Raw genomic sequence first — 23,037 nt, 5'->3', positions numbered from 1 at the left:
CTACTCCGTGTAATATTTATTCCACGATTTAATTTCGCTCCTTATAAAGGTATGATAATTTCGTAATATTCCATTTATGTAACATGGCAGCACAAGGGACGTAATTTATATGACCAGGAAGAGTTATTCTGATTGGAAACGGATGTTCGTAATCCATATCGATCATTTTGCCGGGTACTAGATGAGAATATGAAATATCTACTTAAGTACTAATACTTTTACTGTTGCATAAGCATAAAATAACCTATCCTATTGATAGGTTTCGTTTTCTATACGAGTAACATAGTTTTCAGCAATGAATACCAGGGTAGTGACAAAATCATACTGATGCAAGTATAGTTGGTTTGTTGGTTGTCAGAAAATGACCCTGACGATAATAATAATAAATCTTTAAAATCTTCAAACGGATGGATATGGAAATTAAAATATAAACAAATTAACAGTTTTAACCCTCGATAAAAAAGAGAGGTGGTATAAGTTTAACGTGTCTGTGCATCTGTCTGTGTTAGCATAGCTCCCGAACGGGTCAACCGATTTTCAATTAGCTAATGTTACCCGTAAGCTTTAGCCAGTTTTCATGAAAATTGGTTCAGCAATTCAAAACTTACACGACTTTTAGTGTTTTTAACATCAGTTAGTTTATAAAACACAACCCACCTCATTATACCCATGGCCAGGGTAGCACACCCTTCCCATGAGCAGGTCGTCATGCGCCCAGGCCTCCTGCGAGCCGGCGGGGCAGCGGTCTGCGCAGGCGCCGCCCGGCAGCACCAGCAGTTGGGGACACTTGACGCAGCCGCCCGCGCCGCAGCGGAGGCATTCGGGGCCGCAGCCTGGTGGGAGAAGGGGGGTTTAGGTGGTTGTTGGAGAATTGGTATGTGATTGTAGTGACTTGGTACTTGCAGCTACACACTAGCCCTAGTCAAAATCATAAACAGTTAAGTACAGCCATACAGTTAATTACTACTATTAGTAGTTACAGCTTAGTCATTCATTAAAAAATACGGGATTAAATATTGACAAGTAACTAGGTACTTAACTAAATACTTAAATTTTCTAATATCACTTTTAAATTGGTGAAAATCGTGTGTTGGTGAAAACTTAGTTCCTGTGAAAAAATAACTCATTTCAATCGAAGCAACAATATTTTTATTTCAGGCCTTTGCATATACCAATGATGTATCGAATAGTCTGATGTTGTCTGAACATATTTACACGACCAAAACCGGAAGGAAATAACGTGTAAAAATCATGTCGCTTTCCCCCTAACAAAAACAATCAAGTAAAGAAGGCTTTAACCAGGATCAGTCGGCACAAAATGCGACACACGAAACAATTACTCACACGGGAATTGGATGTGAGAGACGAATACGACTCTAGCGATACGTACCTGAATTTAACGTACAATGCTGTGCCAGGTGAAAATGTATGTCTCAAAAGTTTAGCGAAACCATCGATGTAAAGCAAACGTGCATTTGGAATCGTTGAGGTGTCGCTAGGTTATCACTGCGGTTGTCAAGCAAAGGCGCAAAGCCACCGAAATAGGGAATCTAGGAAATGTTTGCGCTTCCGGCTATTCTCATTTTGGGTAGGAAGTTAATCTATGGCGATAGTAGCGTGGTGGCATAAGATGCCTAGAAAAAAGACAAGTAAGTAACTAACTATAACCCCCTTGTTCATAGAAAAGTTAGACGTCCTGTAACTTTTTTATGAATTAGGGGGTAAATGTACCTATGTATAAAATAATCTGCCAATCGATAAATTTATTTCATTTCTATAAGTTTCGGCACTTATTTACTATACTATCAATTTAACAGGCTTACTTGTGACAAATTAGTTTCAAAACTACGCCTATCAAACACGATAGGATGGCACAGTGGCAATTCGTAAAATATGTGAAATTTACACGAAAATACGGAACTGAAAATTCGATAATGTTATGAAGTGTGAAATCATAGAATTTGCATATCGAAAACGATTTTAAATTTATGAGCTAGCTCGGTGACCTGGCATACCTGGGTCGGTCATATTTCCCACATTCCCAGATTTACGTTCCAAACCAATTCTGATTTGTATCAAATACCTACCACCTGAATTCATTTTGCATGAAAGCATGCGGGTCTGTTAGGTCATGACTTTTGGTAGGTAGCTATAACTTTAAGTATCAAATACTTATATAATAAGCTGAACAAAAATGATGTCCGATATGATTAAGTATAACAAAAACCGACTACTGTGAAAAATGAAATTGACATAATATAATTACCTATAGACAAACATAACACTGCAGCCAAGTTGCAGAAAGGAACTTAAAGTTAATGTCGACATTAATCTACGTCTATATCTTTTTGTCCGTACAGTGTCAAAGTGAAGCAGCAATATGTCGACACTAACTTAAAGTTCCTTTCTGCACCGTTGACAAAATACAAATTGCAATATTACATAAATATTGTGTTTCATTGAATGAAGCTGAAATGTAGAGTTCGAGAAATCGTTATCGTGCTAAAAATATTCTGTATCATCAGTTTTATTATCTTGTTCGCGGTATTTTATACAGGTGACAACTTCATCACATCACAACAAACAATACGCATTGTCTTACTTCATTTTATCACGTTTCACACACTGTCAGGTTCTTACTCAAGTAGCTACTACTTACAATTTATAAGTAGGTACCTACTTGTTGGCATTGTGTTCACATAGTTTCTTTTATTACCTATTGACACTATTGATTAGTGAAATTGTTTTGTGTAATCTGCTTTCTTTAGCTTTGGGTAATCGGCTGGGTAAGCAGTTTATAAGAGTTTAAGGTTTTATTTAAGGTTTTTTTTTTGCCTGCAAGCTTTACTTTGGAGAAATAGCCTGCCTTTTAGTTATCCCATGAAGTAGTACCTATCTAAGGCCCGTAAAAATATTATATTCTAATCCAGAGTAAAGTAGTAATAAGCTTTTAATTCTAAACGGTAAGTATTTAAGATGTACCTACGTTTATAATTTTTCATAGTGAAATACTACCTGTTAACACGACAAGAAGTGAAGGGTAAAGGATTAGCACAATGGTCACAATGTAGACAGGTAACTGTATTATTAATTATCACAAGGCAGAGAAACATTAGAATGTGCCATATTTTATTCACATGTGGCTATGTACAGGGTGTTCCAAAAATTACTTCATTATCTTAGAGTTACAGCATGATACATAACTTTGTACTTATTACGGAGGTCTAAGTAATACTTCATACAAAAGCCATTCTTTATGGCAATTAAGATTTCGCGCGTGTGATACTGTGTGATGTATGAACGCTTTAACCTTAGCGTTTAACATTTAGAAGAAGAATGACTGAGAATTTTGCTGAAGTTAGTTTAAAGTTTTCTTTGTGGTATAAAAGGTATTTATTAGCTGCTAGTGATGTTACTGTACAAGACTGGAACACCAGAAACTTGTTCCGAGTAGCGGTCTGAAGAGAAAAAATAAGTCAAATGATTGCCCACCTCCGATAGGAGATGATATACCCAAAGAAGAAGAAGAAAACGATTTATTATTAAATAAATAAATTAAATAGATGCGTTTGATATTCATTAATGAAAAAAAATATACTGTGACTATAGTCACAATGATTATATATGATTATATATATATAAAATGTTTATAATCATTTTCATTGGTCCACATAGCATAGCACTGGTGGGAACGGATTTCTTTGATATCATCACATCATAGCTGCTCACCACATCACTTGTGGAATAGAGACTATAGAAAGGTTTATCAGTGTTTAGTAAAAACAAAGTTGGGTGAGGTCTTAAGACTGTTATTCTCGTTTCAAGGAATACAGCTATCTGGATATAGGGCCTGTTGTCTAGTTGTATAAAAAACCAGTTCGACTAGAAAAATGCGGTCAATCAAATGCGGGTGATTCCAACAACCAATGTCAACGCACACACTCACACGCACTTCTTGTGTGTGTATCTGCAAGAATGTGTGAGTGTGTGCGTGACTGAACTTTAATATCACCGTCTGTTCAACCTGTCTAATAGGTCAATTCGACTGCCATAGGTTTTATTCGATTGATTGTATTCTTGCAAAGTATATTTTTCAGGATTCCGATCCGCTCCGAACCCAAAAGCAGCATAGGCGGCGTTCGTTCGTTCGTTCGTATAATTATAAAAATGTGGAATCGTTCGTGTCGACTGCAATATTTATCGATGTATCGGAATTGTCGCGTCGCTTTCGTTTGGCGTTCTTGGAACGTGATGACAATAATGATGCGTTTCTGGAGGGTCACTTTAGCTTGTGAAAAACTAAGTTTCGGCGCATCTCTGCTCTAACCACGACTACTATTGCATGACAGCTCTAGATCGTTCGTTTTTTGTAATACTTAGGGCTGGTTTTTCAATGGTCAGATAAATGCTATCTGAGGAATAAAATTGTTGCTGTCACTGTCAAATACAAACATTCACACGAGACAGCATCAGAATTATTCCTCAGATAACTTTTATCTGACTATTGAAAAATCAGTCCTTACTAGAGTAAATTCGTGCTACTTATTGAGGAGTTGTGAAATCTCCTGAAAATTTGGCTACACATTGTATCCAAAAGCCAATCAAGTCCGGTTGCCTCGTCGAAGCCTGCGAACGGTAATCGAATGACCCAACTGCGGCGACCATCGCATCGCCATCATGCATACATTACACCATACAAACTACCGATATTCTGTCAGGTGAAGACTATTCCGATTCGATATTGATTTTAATGGATTCAAAGGAAAAAGGTATACATATAGGTACCGAATTTGATAATTGAACTCTTTCCCTAAGTAATTACTAAGTTTATGACACTAGCTGGCAAATGACTCCCATATTAATAGCCTTTATTTAGGCGGATAAATCATCATCATCATCAGCCCTCTATTGCCCACGGCTGGGTACAGGCCTCCTTTTTTGTACGCCAATTCTTCCGGATAAATGGCACCTTAAAAATGCTACGTTGTAAATAATAAGGTCATAGAAGGTGAGGCGATGGGGGATCACTCTATATAACCAAAAACGCAATTTCGAAGCGCTGCTGCGTGAGCCACGACTCTGTCCCCTTATATTAAACGTGCCAATTGCACTACAGCTCTCGTTCGATCGTTTTTCGTCAGTATAGAGTAACCCTCCCGATTTACATAGAAATGCCGATTCCGTCGATGTCGAAGTTACAAAACTGATGGTGTGGGCACCACACACGCCCGAGCATCGTGTGTAGGAAACAGTTATCTTTTGGGCAATGTCTCGTAGGTGTAATTGGGTAGGTATATTGCCACGTTTATTCAAATTTTAACATACTTATTGTGTACCTAACATACTAGCGGATGCCTGTGAGCTTCGATTTACCTATTTAAGTGATCCCCGAGGGTATTTTTACATTAATATCTTAATCCAAAGTGTTAGCTTCCTACAGACATTTTTGGGTGAAAGAGAAACATTAGTAGCTCTATATACTTTTGTCCCTTGTCAAACTCACAACTCGTGAGTATGATACTATTACACGGTTGTTATTTTGGCAACGTACAAAATTATAAAGCTGCTATTGCGCTGACCGTACCTGCTAAACTTAAGAAAAAGTGTTGATAATGACGGACTGACGAGTACAGCAGGCAAAGGGAAAGCGCGGTCGGCCCCTCGGCACTGTACTGTGTTGACAATTAACGGTCAAGTCACTACGAAACCATTAGGCACTTCTTTAAACTTGGAATGCTTTATGCGACAATACATAATACACTCGCAAGCAATGAAAATGTTCCAGTGACAATAGCGCCAAATTACTCAAAAAAACGGAAAATCTGCAATATTGAACTACCTAAGTACAGCTTATCAGTATAATACTTACCAACTAAAATAGTAAATATTGTACATGTATGTATGTACTAGCTGTTCCTGCGCGCTTCGCTTCGCCTTAAAAACTTTTCCCGGGGGAATTCCGGGATAAAAAGTAGCCTAAGTTCTTTCCCAGGGTCTAGACCGTATGTATACCAAATTTCATTCAAATCCGTTCAGTAGTTTTGGCGTGAAAGAGTAACAGACAGACAGACAGACACAGTTACTTTCGCATTTATAATATTAGTTAGGATTAGTTAGGATTAGTTAGGATTGTACTGTATAAAAATTTAAAATAAAATGTAAAAAAATGGGTCATTATCGTCGGCATTTTGTAAGTGAAAATTTTTGCTTGCGAGTGTAATAGAACTAAAGTTTAATTCATGCATTGACCGTGACTTTCAATAGCGGTTGAATCGCAAGATTTCGTCAGTAGAGCAGCAAGGGGAATCTAGTGATTGCATCATTGCACATTTGTAATGTCCGAATTATTGAGTCGTTATACCTAGATAGGACTACTTCTGGGCTAGTAGCACGAGGCGCATTTAAGACGTGTCATAAGTTTTGCATCGCGCTCACCCATATCGCGCGGCCTCAGAGCAAGCGCGACGGAGAACTTTTGTCACGTCTTAAATTCTCCCCGTACTAGCCCTTCTGGAGGTTCACTCTCTTAATCGACAGGAATTTTCACGTAAGTACAACAAAAGTGCTGTCACCGCTGCAGTTATGTTTTTCCTACGAAATACGAATTTCTGGAGCACTGATAATATCACGATATCGGTAGGTACGTTTAATAAAACGAGATAGAGTCGTGTCTAAGATAATTATATCGTTTTCGTTAAGCTAGAGCCTCCTGAGACTGATGTGTTCTTCTCGATTTCTAAAATATTACAATCCGTATACCAACTAACTTCAGGATTTCAGATTTTATAGGTTCCATTCTTTCTGAAAATAGGATTTCATTCCATTTTTTTAAAAAGATTACTAATTTAGTATGACCTAATACACACCAATTCTCGTTGATAACTAAAATAATAAGTACTAATTTAACTGAATATTTCAAAATACCAGGAAAGGGACTAGTACGTTTAATTTAAACAGGATAATTAAAGAGTTTTCCCCCTTTATGGTCTGAATCCGAAGAAATTACTCACTTTGTCTTACTTACTGCACGTGTTTAAACATAACTATACTTGCGTAGGTACGTACACGTAGGACGTCATAATATCTACGTGACGTCAAATATCAAAGAAATAGTTTTTAGCACAAGTGACCTGTTTATTACATATAAACCAGTATAAAGTTCTGTTATAATTTCTAATACTCGTACTTGTAATAACCTAACTTAACCAACGTAAAAAACCTCCGACAGTCAACACTAAGCCGCATAACTTTTGAACTGGTAAGCCGATTTTGATAAGGGTTAAAATAATATATTATTATCTACGGGTCATCAAGCATTTTTTGATAACTGTGATGAACTAATCACCCTGCACTATACTTGCCTGACTGCCTACCCATTGTTTTGCCTGCTTGCTGCCTACCCTCGTTCTATGTCTACCTCACTACCTCAAGTAGAGGTTGATGTACTCAATTGTACTCATAACAATCATAAATCCTTTTATGTACAAATCGCAGCGTTCATTGAAAGTGATTCTTATGTATATTTCCAGACGAAGTCATTGTACTATGTATAATGTACATAGATAATACATTATCCTAACTAATCCTAACTAATCCTAACTAATATTATAAATGCGAAAGTAACTGTGTCTGTCTGTCTGTCTGTTACTCTTTCACGCCAAAACTACTGAACGGATTTGAATGAAATTTGGTATACATACGGTCTACACCTTGGGAAAGAACATAGGCTACTTTTTATCCCGGAATTCCCACGGGAAAACTTTTTAAGGCGAAGCGAAGCGCGCGGGAACAGCTAGTAAATAATAAAACATAAAAACAAAATAGGTACCTATAAGTATAACAAAAATTTTTATCCTCATACCTATAGCCACAACATTAACGAGTTTTCTTGTGAGTAAATAATTCTGCAAAGTGTATGAAATTCAATACCGAAACTTGATTTATGTGCATCGTCTGCTAACAAAGCATGAGAATAAAATTGACCTAAGAAATAAAGTAAAAGTACATCATGCGATTTAAAAAAGCTTGGTAATTTCAAAGCTTTCAGCAAGTATTAAATTATGAATAAGGTAAGATAGTTTTAATAACTACCTACCTACTTTTGTATACTAACATAGTTTTTTTAACTTAAACGGTTCAACTTAACAATACCAAAAAGTTAACTTATCATTTAACGATATATTTTTAAGCATTTGTTTGACGTAAACTGAATAAGATTTTGTTTGGTTTGCTCACTAGCCCATATAACAGATCAGATTTGAATATGTTTTCGTCATCATAAAGTCATAATTATCATCAATACAAACACTACATTCAGAAATTATAATCCCTTTGAGGTTAAAGAAAGCATAACAAACAAGTGAAGTTTACATAACTAAGTGTAAAAAGTCACGACAGTGTTGTGTCGATATTTCTATGTATCGCAGTTTGTTTGTAAATAAGATGATAAAACACGCTTCACTCGTATCAATCAGTACACGTAAGACCTATGTTGATGACTTGCAGTTATTATAGCCGCTGGATATGCGGTTCAACACTTTTTTTTCTATTTAGGTTTGTAAACCTACACTTTGTTTTTATTGTCTTGGTGTTTTATAAGTCACCTTCAAATAAACGCGCCTTATAAAATAAAATAGTGTCTTTTTGGGACCGAAGAAGCAGGTAGGTAAGTATTTAAATGCGTCCAAATTATAAGATGAGATGTCTTCCTGCATGGAGGGTACTAGTGAAAACTGGGTTTACCTCACCAACCATTTGAGAGCTACGGTGCCACAAACTCTTTTTCTGTCGGGGGTTAAAAACAATTCACAAAGCTTCAAGTCACGGGTGTCATTATTGGTCTCTTCTTACCCGGGGGTTAAAAACAAAGCGTAGGTAAACTCACGGGTGTCATTACTAGGTGCGTCGGCGGGGGGCAGCTGCGCGGCGCCGCGGCCCAGCAGCGCGGAGACTGTGATGAAGATAAGGGCCCAGCGCGCCGCCCGCCTCATCGCTTCACCGCCACCATCGCGCAAGATCTGCAGGGAGCGACAGGTTTTTTTAAGGAAAACTTAACAAGTACTTACTTGTACATAAATAAGTATAATTAAAAACTAAAGACCTACATGTTTTGTCATGATTTATAGCAATATCATGGGGTGTACGAAAGGAGCATCCTTGAGTGACGTTTCACTTGTAACATTCCTGTAATTTATAGTCAGCTAAAGTCTAATTAGTAAAAAAAAAAACACGCACTCACGCCTTGTACTAATGTACTACCTTGCGGGGTAGGCAGAGGTGCATTGCTGCACCCACTTTTCGCCAGAGTGTTATGTTAGTCCTAATGTAATAGGGGGCGGGCCTGAGACCAAATATCTGTGTTTTAAACAAATATCTGCCCCAGCCGGGAATCGAGCCCGGGACCATCGGCTCAGTAGTCAGGGTCACTAACCACTGCGCCATTCGGTCGTCTAATTCATAATTTATAGTGTGCATAAAAATTGTCTGTAGGTAAGTAAGTATCTAATTCTACACCTAAGTATAAAATTTATACAGAATCGGTATCACAGGTTACTACAGCTACATAAATACAATAGTTACTACGCTTTTGGTCTATTAGCTAGCCTAGGTATAGATAGGTTGGTCTTTTTCTCTCTGAGAAAGAAAGAAATTGTCTTACCAATGTGTTTTAAATTCAAGTTTAACTTAGGTTTACTTTCTTAGCTAAAATAATAATAATATGAAAAATATAAATAAATGAGTAGTGATAAATGAGAAATAAATCTGAAGAAAAAAAAATGAGTACCTACTTATATCTACTGAATTATAATTTATACACAGTGGGCAAAAAACACAAAACTTTAGCTTAGGAATTTAAAATAATAATATTGGACTGGATCGAGACTCGGTTCACCTTGAGGTGAACTAGATTATTTTTTATTTTATTTACAACGTAAACCGCTACAGCTATCTCACGCCAATAATCCACATTCCAATCCCTAATCTAATACGGATTTGTAAACTCCAAACTTTCTCAAAACTGTTTAATCGGTGCATAGTGATTTGCAACTGGTATAAGATGGAAGTTTTTTTTTTAACTTTTACCAGATTACCGTCATTAGTGTCGTTTTTCTTGTGCGTAACTTTTTTTTGAGTTGGTTGCTACTTGTTTCAGCCGCTAAGTTAGCTGAACTTTATTATAACTTGATAATATTCAGATGGTGTTAATGTTTTTAAAAATATAAACGGTATCTTTACCAGCAAACATTATAAAAGCAAGGCTTGAGATAGGATGTTCAGATACAGAGGAACATAGATACTTTAAGAAAGAAATTAAACATAAAAAATAGCATTGTTTTTAATAATTTATAGGTTGTATATTATAGTTATACCAAGAATTTATAACCGTAGTACTTAAGTCCCTAGTTACTGAAGAACCGTCGCATCAGGTAGAAAGGGTATTATGTGCTAAAACATCTTCCATTGACCTGCGTGAAGTTAGCAGCCTAAAGTTAGCAGCCTTTGAATACCCGACCAAATTAAGATGGTCACTTCAGTCATTGCATACTTTATCAATTAAAACACGTAAAAAGCCCCAAAAACATTGGAATAATAATGCTAGGTATTTATATAAACACTAAAATATGTTCTAAAATAAATAAATTCTAAAAAATACGACGTTTACTTACTGACGCTCTTGTTGGTTAATGGATATTTTGTATGGGGGCACCAAGATGCTATGGACCTGCCCGCATCTCACCTGGTTTATTATGTGTGTTGTGTCATTAGAAAACACTGACAGAAGTTTCATCAACATTGAAACGGGATAGCAGGTGTCCAGGAGCCACTTTCTGACGGATTTTGGGTGAAAAATTGACAATATTTCACGAATATTCAAGTTTGCAGGTGGAGCCTAAACAGGTACAGCTGCAAATGATAGTTCATATGAAAGGTATTATTAATACCTAGAAACGGTTTTCAGCAATTTCAGATTAAATGACTTTTGGTGAATATTCAAGATGAAAACCAAAAAATAAAACTTAGCAGCCCAAGATTAACATTTTGTATGGGGACACCAAGATGCTATAGACCTGCCCGCATCTCACCTGCTTTATTATGTGTGGTGTGTCATTAGAAAACACTGACAGAAGTTTCATCAACATTGAAACGGTATAGCAGGTGTCCAGGAGCCACTTTCTGACAGATTTTGGGTGAAAAATTGTCAATATTTCACGAATATTCAAGTTTGCAGGTGGAACCTGAAGAGATTCAGCTGCAAATGATAGTTCATATGAAAGGTATTATTAATACCTAGAAACAGTTTTCAGCATTTTCAGATTAAATGACTTTTGGTGGATATTCAAGGTGAAAACCAAAAAATAAAACTTAGCAGCCCAAGATTAACATTTTGTATGGGGGCACCAAGATGCTATAGACTTGCCCGCATCTCACCTGGTTTATTATGTCAGTTGTGTCATAAGAAAACACTGACAGAAGTTTCATCAACATTGAAACGGTATAGCAGGTGTCCAGGAGCCACTTTCTGACAGATTTTGGGTGAAAAATTGTCAATATTTCACGAATATTCAAGTTTGCAGGTGGAGCCTAAACAGGTACAGCTGCAAATGATAGTTCATATGAAAGGTATTATTAATACCTAGAAACGGTTTTCAGTAATTTCAGATTAAATGACTTTTGGTGACTCTTCAAGGTGAAAATCAAAAAATAAAACTTAGCAGCCCAAGATTAACATTTTGTATGGGGGAACCAAGATGCTATAGACCTGCCCGCATCTCACCTGGTTTATTATGTGTGTTGTGTCATTAGAAAACACTGACAGAAGTTTCATCAACATTGAAACGGTATAGCAGGTGTCCAGGAGCCACTTTCTGACAGATTTTGGGTGAAAAATTGACAATATTTCACGAATATTCAAGTTTGCAGGTGGAACCTGAAGAGATTCAGCTGCAAATGATATTTTATATGAAAGGTATTATTAATACCTAGAAACGGTTTTCAGCAATTTCAGATTAAATGACTTTTGGTGAATATTCAAGGTGAAAACCAAAAAATAAAACTTAGCAGCCCAAGATTAACATTTTGTATGGGGACACCAAGATGCTATAGACCTGCCCGCATCTCACCTGGTTTATTATGTGTGTTGTGTCATTAGAAAACACTGACAGAAGTTTCATCAACATTGAAACGGTATAGCAGGTGTCCAGGAGCCACTTTCTGACAGATTTTGGGTGAAAAATTGACAATATTTCACGAATATTCAAGTTTGCAGGTGGAACCTGAAGATATTCAGCTGCAAATGATATTTTATATGAAAGGTATTATTAATACCTAGAAACGGTTTTCAGCAATTTCAGATTAAATGACTTTTGGTGAATATTCAAGGTGAAAACAAAAAAATAAAACTTAGCAGCCCAAGATTAACATTTTGTATGGGGGCACCAAGATGCTATAGACCTGCCCGCATCTCACCTGGTTTATTATGTCAGTTGTGTCATTAGAAAACACTGACAGAAGTTTCATCAACATTGAAACGGTATAGCAGGTGTCCAGGAGCCACTTTCTGACGAATTTTGGGTGAAAAATTTACAATATTTCACGAATATTCAAGTTTGCAGGTGGAGCCTGAACAGGTACAGCTGCAAATGATAGTTAATATGAAAGGTATTATTAATACATAGAAACGATTTTCAGCAATTTCAGATTAAATGACTTTTGGTGACTCTTCAAGGTGAAAATCAAAAAATAAAACTTAGCAGCCCAAGATTAACATTTTGTATGGGGGCACCAAGATGCTATAGACCTGCCCGCATCTCACCTGCTTTATTATGTGTGGTGTGTCATAAGAAAATACTGACAGAAGTTTCATCAACATTGAAACGGTATAGCAGGTGTCCAGGAGCCACTTTCTGACAGATTTTGGGTGAAAAATTGTCAATTTTTCACGAGTATTCAAGTTTGCAGGTGGAACCTGAAGAGATTCAGCTGGAAATGATAGTTTATAAGAAAGGTATTATTAATACATAGAAACAGTTTTCAGCAATTTCAGATTAAATGACTTTTGGTGAGTCATTGGGCAGGTCTATAGCATCTTGGTGCCCCCATACAAAATGTTAATCTTGGGCTGCTAAGTTTTATTTTTTGATTTTCACCTTGAAGAGTCACCAAAAGTCATTTAATCTGAAATTGCTGAAAACCGTTTCTAGGTATTAATAATACCTTTCATATGAACTATCATTTGCAGCTGAATCTCTTCAGGTTCCACCTGCAAACTTGAATATTCGTGAAATATTGACAATTTTTCACCCAAAATCTGTCAGAAAGTGGCTCCTGGACACCTGCTATACCGTTTCAATGTTGATGAAACTTCTGTCAGTATTTTCTAATGACACAACACACATAATAAACCAGGTGAGATGCGGGCAGGTCTATAGCATCTTGGTGTCCCCATACAAAATGTTAATCTTGGGCTGCTAAGTTTTATTTTTTGATTTTCACCTTGAAGAGTCACCAAAAGTCATTTAATCTGAAATTGCTGAAAACCGTTTCTAGGTATTAATAATACCTTTCATATGAACTATCATTTGCAGCTGAATCTCTTCAGGTTCCACCTGCAAACTTGAATATTCGTGAAATATTGACAATTTTTCACCCAAAATCTGTCAGAAAGTGGCTCCTGGACACCTGCTATACCGTTTCAATGTTGATGAAACTTCTGTCAGTATTTTCTAATGACACAACACATAATAAACCAGGTGAGATGCGGGCAGGTCTATAGCATCTTGGTGTCCCCATACAAAATGTTAATCTTGGGCTGCTAAGTTTTATTTTTTGATTTTCACCTTGAAGAGTCACCAAAAGTCATTTAATCTGAAATTGCTGAAAACCGTTTCTAGGTATTAATAATACCTTTCATATGAACTATCATTTGCAGCTGAATCTTTTCAGGTTCCAACTTCAAACTTGAATATTCGTGAAATATTGACAATTTTTCACCCAAAATCTGTCAGAAAGTGGCTCCTGGACACCTGCTATACCGTTTCAATGTTGATGAAACTTCTGTCAGTGTTTTCTAATGACACACCACACATAATAAAGCAGGTGAGATGCGGGCAGGTCTATAGCATCTTGGTGCCCCCATACAAAATGTTAATCTTGGGCTGCTAAGTTTTATTTTTTGATTTTCACCTTGAAGAGTCACCAAAAGTCATTTAATCTGAAATTGCTGAAAACCGTTTCTAGGTATTAATAATACCTTTCATATGAACTATCATTTGCAGCTGAATCTCTTCAGGTTCCACCTGCAAACTTGAATATTCGTGAAATATTGACAATTTTTCACCCAAAATCTGTCAGAAAGTGGCTCCTGGACACCTGCTATACCGTTTCAATGTTGATGAAACTTCTGTCAGTGTTTTCTAATGACACACCACACATAATAAAGCAGGTGAGATGCGGGCAGGTCTATAGCATCTTGGTGCCTCCATACAAAATGTTAATCTTGGGCTGCTAAGTTTTATTTTTTGATTTTCACCTTGAAGAGTCACCAAAAGTCATTTAATCTGAAATTGCTGAAAACCGTTTCTAGGTATTAATAATACCTTTCATATGAACTATCATTTGCAGCTGAATCTCTTCAGGTTCCACCTGCAAACTTGAATGTTCGTGAAATATTGTCAATTTTTCACCAAAAATCTGTCAGAAAGTGGCTCCTGGACACCTGCTATACCGTTTCAATGTTGATGAAAAATTGTTTCTAGGTATTAATAATACCTTTCATATGAACTATCATTTGCAGCTGAATCTCTTCAGGTTCCACCTGCAAACTTGAATATTCGTGAAATATTGACAATTTTTCACCCAAAATCTGTCAGAAAGTGGCTCCTGGACACCTGCTATACCGTTTCAATGTTGATGAAACTTCTGTCAGTGTTTTCTAATGACACACCACACATAATAAAGCAGGTGAGATGCGGGCAGGTCTATAGCATCTTGGTGCCTCCATACAAAATGTTAATCTTGGGCTGCTAAGTTTTATTTTTTGATTTTCACCTTGAAGAGTCACCAAAAGTCATTTAATCTGAAATTGCTGAAAACCGTTTCTAGGTATTAATAATACCTTTCATATGAACTATCATTTGCAGCTGAATCTCTTCAGGTTCCACCTGCAAACTTGAATATTCGTGAAATATTGTCAATTTTTCACCAAAAATCTGTCAGAAAGTGGCTCCTGGACACCTGCTATACCGTTTCAATGTTGATGAAACTTCTGTCAGTGTTTTCTAATGACACAACTGACATAATAAACCAGGTGAGATGCGGGCAGGTCTATAGCATCTTGGTGCCCCCATACAAAATATTAATCATGGGCTGCTAAGTTTTATTTTTTGGTTTTCACCTTGAATATTCACCAAAAGTCATTTAATCTGAAATTGCTGAAAACCTTTTCTAGGTATTAATAATACCTTTCATATGAACTACCATTTGCAGCTGAATCTTTTCAGGTTCCACCTTCAAACTTGAATATTCGTGCAATATTGTCAATTTTTCATCCAAAATCTGTCAGAAAGTGGCTCCTGGACACCTGCTATACCGTTTCAATGTTGATGAAACTTCTTTCAGTATTTTCTTATGACACACCACACATAATAAACCAGGTGAGATGCGGGCAGGTCTATAGCATCTTGGTGCCCCCATACAAAATGTTAATCTTGGGCTGCTAAGTTTTATTTTTTGATTTTCACCTTGAAGAGTCACCAAAAGTCATTTAATCTGAAATTTCTGAAAACTGTTTCTAGGTATTAATAATACCTTTCATATGAACTATCATTTGCAGCTGAATCTTTTCAGGTTCCACCTGCAAACTTGAATATTCGTGAAATATTGACAATTTTTCACCCAAAATCTGTCAGAAAGTGGCTCCTGGACACCTGCTATACCGTTTCAATGTTGATGAAACTTCTGTCAGTATTTTCTAATGACACACCACACATAATAAAGCAGGTGAGATGCGGGCAGGTCTATAGCATCTTGGTGCCCCCATACAAAATGTTAATCTTGGCCTGCTAAGTTTTATTTTTTGATTTTCACCTTGAAGAGTCACCAAAAGTCATTTAATCTGAAATTGCTGAAAACCATTTCTAGGTATTAATAATACCTTTCATATGAACTATCATTTGCAGCTGAATCTTTTCAGGTTCCACCTGCAAACTTGAATATTCGTGAAATATTGTCAATTTTTCACCCAAAATCTGTCAGAAAGTGGCTCCTGGACACCTGCTATACCGTTTCAATGTTGATGAAACTTCTGTCAGTATTTTCTAATGACACACCACACATAATAAACCAGGTGAGATGCGGGCAGGTCTATAGCATCTTGGTGCCCCCATACAAAATATTAATCATGGGCTGCTAAGTTTTATTTTTTGTTTTCACCTTGAAGAGTCACCAAAAGTCATTTAATCTGAAATTTCTGAAAACTGTTTCTAGGTATTAATAATACCTTTCATATGAACTATCATTTGCAGCTGAATCTTTTCAGGTTCCACCTGCAAACTTGAATATTCGTGAAATATTGTCAATTTTTCACCCAAAATCTGTCAGAAAGTGGCTCCTGGACACCTGCTATACCGTTTCAATGTTGATGAAACTTCTTTCAGTGTTTTCTAATGACACAACTGACATAATAAACCAGGTGAGATGCGGGCAGGTCTATAGCATCTTGGTGCCCCCATACAAAATGTTAATCTTGGGCTGCTAAGTTTTATTTTTTGATTTTCACCTTGAAGAGTCACCAAAAGTCATTTAATCTGAAATTGCTGAAAACCATTTCTAGGTATTAATAATACCTTTCATATGAACTATCATTTGCAGATGTACCTGTTTAGGCTCCACCTGCAAACTTGAATATTCCTGAAATATTGACAATTTTTCACCCAAAATCCGTCAGAAAGTGGCTCCTGGACACCTGCTATACCGTTTCAATGTTGATGAAACTTCTGTCAGTATTTTCTAATGACACACCACACATAATAAAGCAGGTGAGATGCGGGCAGGTCTATAGCATCTTGGTTCCCCCATACAAAATGTTAATCTTGGGCTGCTAAGTTTTATTTTTTGATTTTCACCTTGAAGAGTCACCAAAAGTCATTTAATCTGAAATTGCTGAAAAACATTTCTAGGTATTAATAATACCTTTCATATGAACTAACATTTGCAGCTGAATCTTTTCAGGTTCCACCTGCAAACTTGAATATTCGTGAAATATTGTCAATTTTTCACCCAAAATCTGTCAGAAAGTGGCTCCTGGACACCTGCTATACCGTTTCAATGTTGATGAAACTTCTTTTAGTATTTTTTTATGACACACCACACATAATAAACCAGGTGAGATGCGGGCAGGTCTATAGCATCTTGGTGCCCCCATACAAAATGTTAATCTTGGGCTGCTAAGTTTTATTTTTTGATTTTCACCTTGAAGAGTCACCAAAAGTCATTTAATCTGAAATTGCTGAAAACCTTTTCTAGGTATTAATAATACCTTTCATATGAACTATCATTTGCAGCTGTACCTGTTTAGGCTCCACCTGCAAACTTGAATATTCGTGAAATATTGACAATTTTTCACCCAAAATCCGTCAGAAAGTGGCTCCTGGACACCTGCTATACCGTTTCAATGTTGATGAAACTTCTGTCAGTGTTTTCTAATGACACAACACACATAATGAACCAGGTGAGCAGCGGGCAGGTCTATAGCATCTTGGTGCCCCCATACAAAATGTTAATCTTGGGCTGCTAAGTTTTATTTTTTGGTTTTCATCTTGAATATTCACCAAAAGTCATTTAATCTGAAATTGCTGAAAACCTAACTAACCTATTAATAATACCTTTCATATGAACTATTATTTGCAGCTGTACCTGTCCAGGCTCCACCTGTAAACTTGAATATTCGTTAAATATTGTCAATTTTTCACCCAAAATCTGTCAGAAAGTGGCTCCTGGACACCTGCTGTACCGTTTCAATGTTGATGAAACTTCTGTCAGTGTTTTCTAATGACACAACATACATAATAAACCAGGTGAGATGCGGGCAGGTCTATAGCATCTTGGTGCCCCCATACAAAATATCCATTAACCAACAAGAGCGTCAGTAAGTAAACGTCGTATTTTTTAGAATTTATTTATTTTAGAACATATTTTAGTGTTTATATAAATACCTAGCATTATTATTCCAATGTTTTTGGGGCTTTTTACGTGTTTTAATTGATAAAGTATGCAATGACTGAAGTGACCATCTTAATTTGGTCGGGTATTCAAAGGCTGCTAACTTTAGGCTGCTAACTTCACACACCTCTTCCATTGTCCAAGATTCAAAGAAAATGTTACATTATGAATGTTACGATTCTGATTTATGAATGATATTGCTTTTGTTATTTCGTTACATTCAAATAACAATGGCATTAACAACATAATTTGAAGAATTGAGGTTTACGAAATTACCCTTCTTAACTTTAAAAAATAGAACTTCGTATTATAAAAGTGAAACTATTGGAGTTCAAGTCCGTGACAATTTCTCTGACATCAGGTTTTTTAAATATAAAGCAGTCACGCTTTTAGCAGAACGAACCATTTCAAGGTCCGAATACTCCGAATATTTTCATGCTCATGTTTTCATTTAATAGAATAGAATATAATTTAACGATTCGAAATATTTTTTTTGTAGTTGTACAGCTCTTATAGCCATTAGCTCTGTTGAGAGCAATGCAATTATATTGCAATTTGATTATAGGTACAAATTTAATGCACACATAGCTATTCTTGACCAGCTACCTTACCACCACTGCACATTAGCAATAAGGATTGTCAATTGCTATTGTAAGTGGTAAGACAACAGGAATTAATTCATTCATACCATGGTGAAGCGGACGGCATAATGTGGCGTAACTTTGAACAGCTCGTGTGCTGCACTGAGATAGTTCCCAACAACACAGTTACGTAACAATAACAAATACTAACTCACTTGAAATAGCCAAGAAAGCGAAAACTGAATAGATTACTTTAAGATTGTAACATGAGGCTATTTACAAAAGTATAATACGTGTGTCGAAAAGTTTAATTAAGTAATTTGTTTAATTGCATAGCTAATTAATGCAACATTTATTAAGATGTTACTTAAAAATTCTTCTATAATTTCTTCACTGTTTCTTACTAAGCAGGTTAATAAGGCTGGAAACTTTGTAACTTCTTTTGAAATTCCAAAGAAACGCAGTGAAAAGTAAACAGTTCTTTAATCTTGGTCGATGGAGTAACATTGTTTACGCATGGGTCGGGCGTGTGTCGGCAGGCGTGGTAAAGGCACAGTAAACTCGTAGATTGAACTGCGCATAACCACGCGAGCACTGCGAGGTGAAAGTTGCTCGTCTAGTGATCACCACCACGCTATCTTGGCCTCCTCTGTCGCTGTTTGCTGCAGTCGTTGTAAAGATTGTGTAGTACCTCAGAGATCTTTGTTAAATGGTTGCGTTGTACAATAATCGTCGGTCAGGGCCCCGCATGCGGGCGCGTCCGGGTCCCGTCGGCGGCCACTCGTCACCCTCCAAAACTAATTGGCAACAGGATGCACACATTTATTTCAATAATATTATCAATCAATGTATAAATTTTAATAACAGTTCACGTTATCTTTAATTGCTTGTTATCAGTTAAGTCAATGAATCGATTGTGAGCTTGGGGTCGTCAAAACATCCACTTTGGTCAGCTCGTGTCGGACGGTGTCCCAGTACGCAGCGGCGGTGGCTTGGTCCAGCGCCTCCTCGTCCCTCTCCCCTGTCGCCCCCGCACCCCCGGCCGCGTCCTCCCGCTCCTGGCGCTGCTTCAGCCGGATCTCCTTCAGGCGCGTGTCCAGTATGTGCTCCCGGGCGGTCTCACGCGCGTACACCTGTTGCATCAGCTGCTTGTCGTTACTGCCCGATGTCGTCATGCAGTCGGACAACTCGAGCAAATACACGGAGCCATTACTGTCGGCCGCCGCGACGAATTTGCCTTCCTCGTGTGGCGCAATGTTTGTGAGCTCGTGTTCGGTCACTTTGTATGACGTTACTGGCTCGTGGTACTTCCGTAGGAGGTCCCAGTAGTAGAAGTAGCCGTTGGCGCAGGTGAGCATGAAGCTGGAGAGGCGCAGGGGCGCCCAGGCCGCGTCCAGGAGCTGCTTGCGGAAGGGTGGGAACTGGATGATGGGCGCCGCGTGCACCTCCTCGCTCCACACGCGCGCGGTCCAGTCCCCGCACGTCAGGAACATGCGCGAGGTGCAGGGGCTCCGTCGCACGGCCCGCACGGCGCCCGCCTGCGCCGCCCACCACGACCCCAGCACCTCCGAGTGGCTCCGGCCCACGCGGTTCACGTTCACCACCAGCCCAGACTTGGTCCCGCAGAGGAACCTCGTGGGCAGCCCGCGGTCGTACTCCAACGTCGATATGGCTTCTGCGTTGCTAAGACCGGGCTGTTCGTTAGGAGCCAATTTTACCGACATCGTTAGCTGATCTACCGGAGTTGATAAAGCCCTCGTGTCCCACCACAGACACTGCCCGTCGACCGAGCCCGTGAAGAATTCCGAGTTAGTGCGAGTGTGCATAAATTGTAATCCAGAAATAGCTTCTCGATGGGAGTGATAAGGTGAGGAAGCGACGACTGAATATTTGCTGGCACGCAAGTCGAACAGGCTGACCGTGCCATCTTCCAGCCCTGCGACGATGGACTTAGGGTCCACTTCCGAGCAAGCCAGCTGGCAGCACGTACTTGTAGGATAAAACACGTAAACTGGTTCAGTGTGTCGATTTATATCCCACACATAGCATTCGTTGGTCGATGTGTCCTCATTTTCCTGTCCTGGATAAGGTTGTCCATACGAAGCCACCACTTTAGCATGTGTCTCATGCGTCCACGCAACGCATTTGACGGGGCGCTTGGCGCGGTCTCGGAATTCATTACAGACCCTGACCTTATAGTTTTCGAGAGGTCGTTGTTGTGGCATATCGATAAAGTATGATTGGTACATTTCAATGGCGTTGTTTTGGTCGATGTAGTGTTTGAGGGAGGGTGAGGCGTGGAGGATGGAGTGTATGTAGGCGTCGTCGTGCGTGGCGCGGCGGCGGTGGCGGTCCGTGTGCTCCTCGTTGTCGGGGCGCACGTCGCCGGGCCAGCCGCCCTCCGCGTGGTTCACGCCTGTCGCCCTCGTCTGTACCGTCCTGGTGTTTGCCTCGTGCTCTGACTGCGGCGCCGTGGCCTGCACCTCCGCATGTACCGGGTTCCGCTGGATATACAGCTTCTGGTCGCTCCTGCAGGCCGGGATGGAGTCCAGCAAGTGAGCTGCCACGGCAGTGAACATCACTTGCTTGCCGAAGCACCTACGCTTTTTTGTATATATGTAGGTCGTTTTCTGGAATCCGCCAACCATTCTAATAGCAGCAATATCTTAGTATGGATAAATAAGTGCTATGATGGAATTTTACTAGTTGGCTGACAAAGTAATGAGTGTTTCAGAATCGGTAAGGCCATGGTGATAAGTCAACAGAGTGTACCTAGATGTTGGATGAAACAAAGACCCAATGTCGAATAACAGATGTGTCCTTGCTAACGTCATATCTGAGTCGATGTGCTCGTATTTTTTCAAGGAATGCGTTCGGAACTTTGCGAAAAACAGACATCGAGAAGTGTAACTTATGTCTGCAGTGGAACCACTTAGTTTCCTATGTAGAAACCAGTCAATTACCTGTACTTTGACTTAATGGTATTAGAAGCAGTGGTCTCACCCAGCAGGAAGTTTTGCAACATACAAATACCAAAGCTGTTGTAGCAAAGTGTTATGTGGTTTCGCATTAATATGCAATGAGAACGCTTTACAATACACCGGTGTTATACCTTATATGAATGTAAGTCTTTGTTGTTATAACCTGGACTCAATGGAAAAATTTGGCATCGTTGCTATACTTTAATAACAAAAACATGGAAACTATCTTGTAGTAATTCTATGAGATATTCGAATGTCTTTATCTTATTAGCACAGGATTGGCCCCAATGCAGTACCTACCTACATTAAGGAGTGTAGAACAAATTAAATAGTTTAGAGTAAAAAAATACTTTTTCCTTATTCCTTCCGGTATCGCATCACAAAAGCACTCACTGTGTTAAAAATCACACCCAAACCCACCCAACTACCTGTATTGCCTTGTGAATTGTGAAAGCGTTTGCAAAAATATACCTCACCAACCAATACCATTGTTTACATACAAAGCGTAATCCTTGCTAGTAAACAATAAAAAGTCGTTGTACTCATAAAAGTAAAAATACCCACCATGAAGGGAGCATTTGCAATCCGAATGCAGAAATCCAAAAATCACATGTTCACAACACTATAAAATAAAACCACTGTGATATATCTGCTGCGAAGATTAAAGCACAACACTGAACTCCCGATTTCGTTTTTCGAATTTCGAACCGTATTCTCTTGTTGCGCAGGCGCAGCGTGCCGCTCGGGCGGAGGTTTGTGACTGGCGCGCTTGTGCTTGTTGCTACTCTGGCGCGTGACTGGCTGGAAAGAGTGGTTGCCGGTACGTGTACAATGCTATACTGGTTTGCTTTCTGATTGTACAACCGTGTAACTATGGGTTAGTGATGTACCTACGCGGAGGTGAAACAGCTTAGCCACCGTAGGTCCGGTTTGTGAATCGACTTAGGTCTTGTAGTGTACTTACTTATCAAGTGTTCTGGCTATAATTTCGTTTCGAATTCACACTTGATTGATGGGTTAATGATCCTGCACAACAACTTTTTTTTACAGTATAGCGCAACTTATACCGGTATTAAATGTAGTTTGGTATGTGCAGATAATATTATGTGTAAGTTGAAAGTTTAATACAGTAACGGTTATAATAAGACAAAAATTCAATTTAGATAGATAGATACATAGATAGAGTACTCTTTATTTACACCAAGAAATCATTAACAATTTTACATAGACACTTAAATAGGGTACAAAAGGCGGTC

At 38.4% G+C, this 23,037-nt stretch overlaps 2 protein-coding genes across 2 annotated transcripts in view; both read right to left on the bottom strand.

Annotated features, from left to right (window-relative positions):
* Positions 1 to 22,569, bottom strand: part of LOC105392453 — a 30,001-nt gene extending 7,432 nt beyond the window's left edge. Inside the window, exons 1-3 of the mRNA XM_011564077.3 lie at positions 22,346 to 22,569; positions 8,885 to 9,017; positions 658 to 833 (exon numbers count right to left, since the gene is read on the bottom strand). Coding sequence (XP_011562379.3) covers positions 658 to 833; positions 8,885 to 9,017; positions 22,346 to 22,348 — 312 coding nt within the window. The 5' untranslated portion in view covers positions 22,349 to 22,569. The remainder of the gene's footprint in view (positions 1 to 657; positions 834 to 8,884; positions 9,018 to 22,345) is intronic.
* LOC119691480 (dynein intermediate chain 3, ciliary) lies at positions 19,265 to 21,826 on the bottom strand. The gene has a single exon (XM_038109030.2). The coding sequence runs from the start codon at positions 21,446 to 21,448 to the stop codon at positions 19,703 to 19,705; it is 1,746 nt and encodes a 581-aa protein (XP_037964958.2). The 5' UTR covers positions 21,449 to 21,826; the 3' UTR covers positions 19,265 to 19,702.
* Positions 22,570 to 23,037: the final 468 nt, after the last annotated feature.

Source organism: Plutella xylostella, chromosome 17, assembly GCF_932276165.1.
Source record: "Plutella xylostella chromosome 17, ilPluXylo3.1, whole genome shotgun sequence".
NCBI lineage: Eukaryota > Metazoa > Arthropoda > Insecta > Lepidoptera > Plutellidae > Plutella > Plutella xylostella.
This window is presented reverse-complemented; position numbering and strand designations above follow the sequence as displayed.

Excerpts from the sequence above, each read along its gene's own strand:
- LOC119691480 (XM_038109030.2), bottom strand. The coding sequence starts at position 21,448 with ATGGTTGGCGGATTCCAGAAAACGACCTACATATATACAAAAAAGCGT.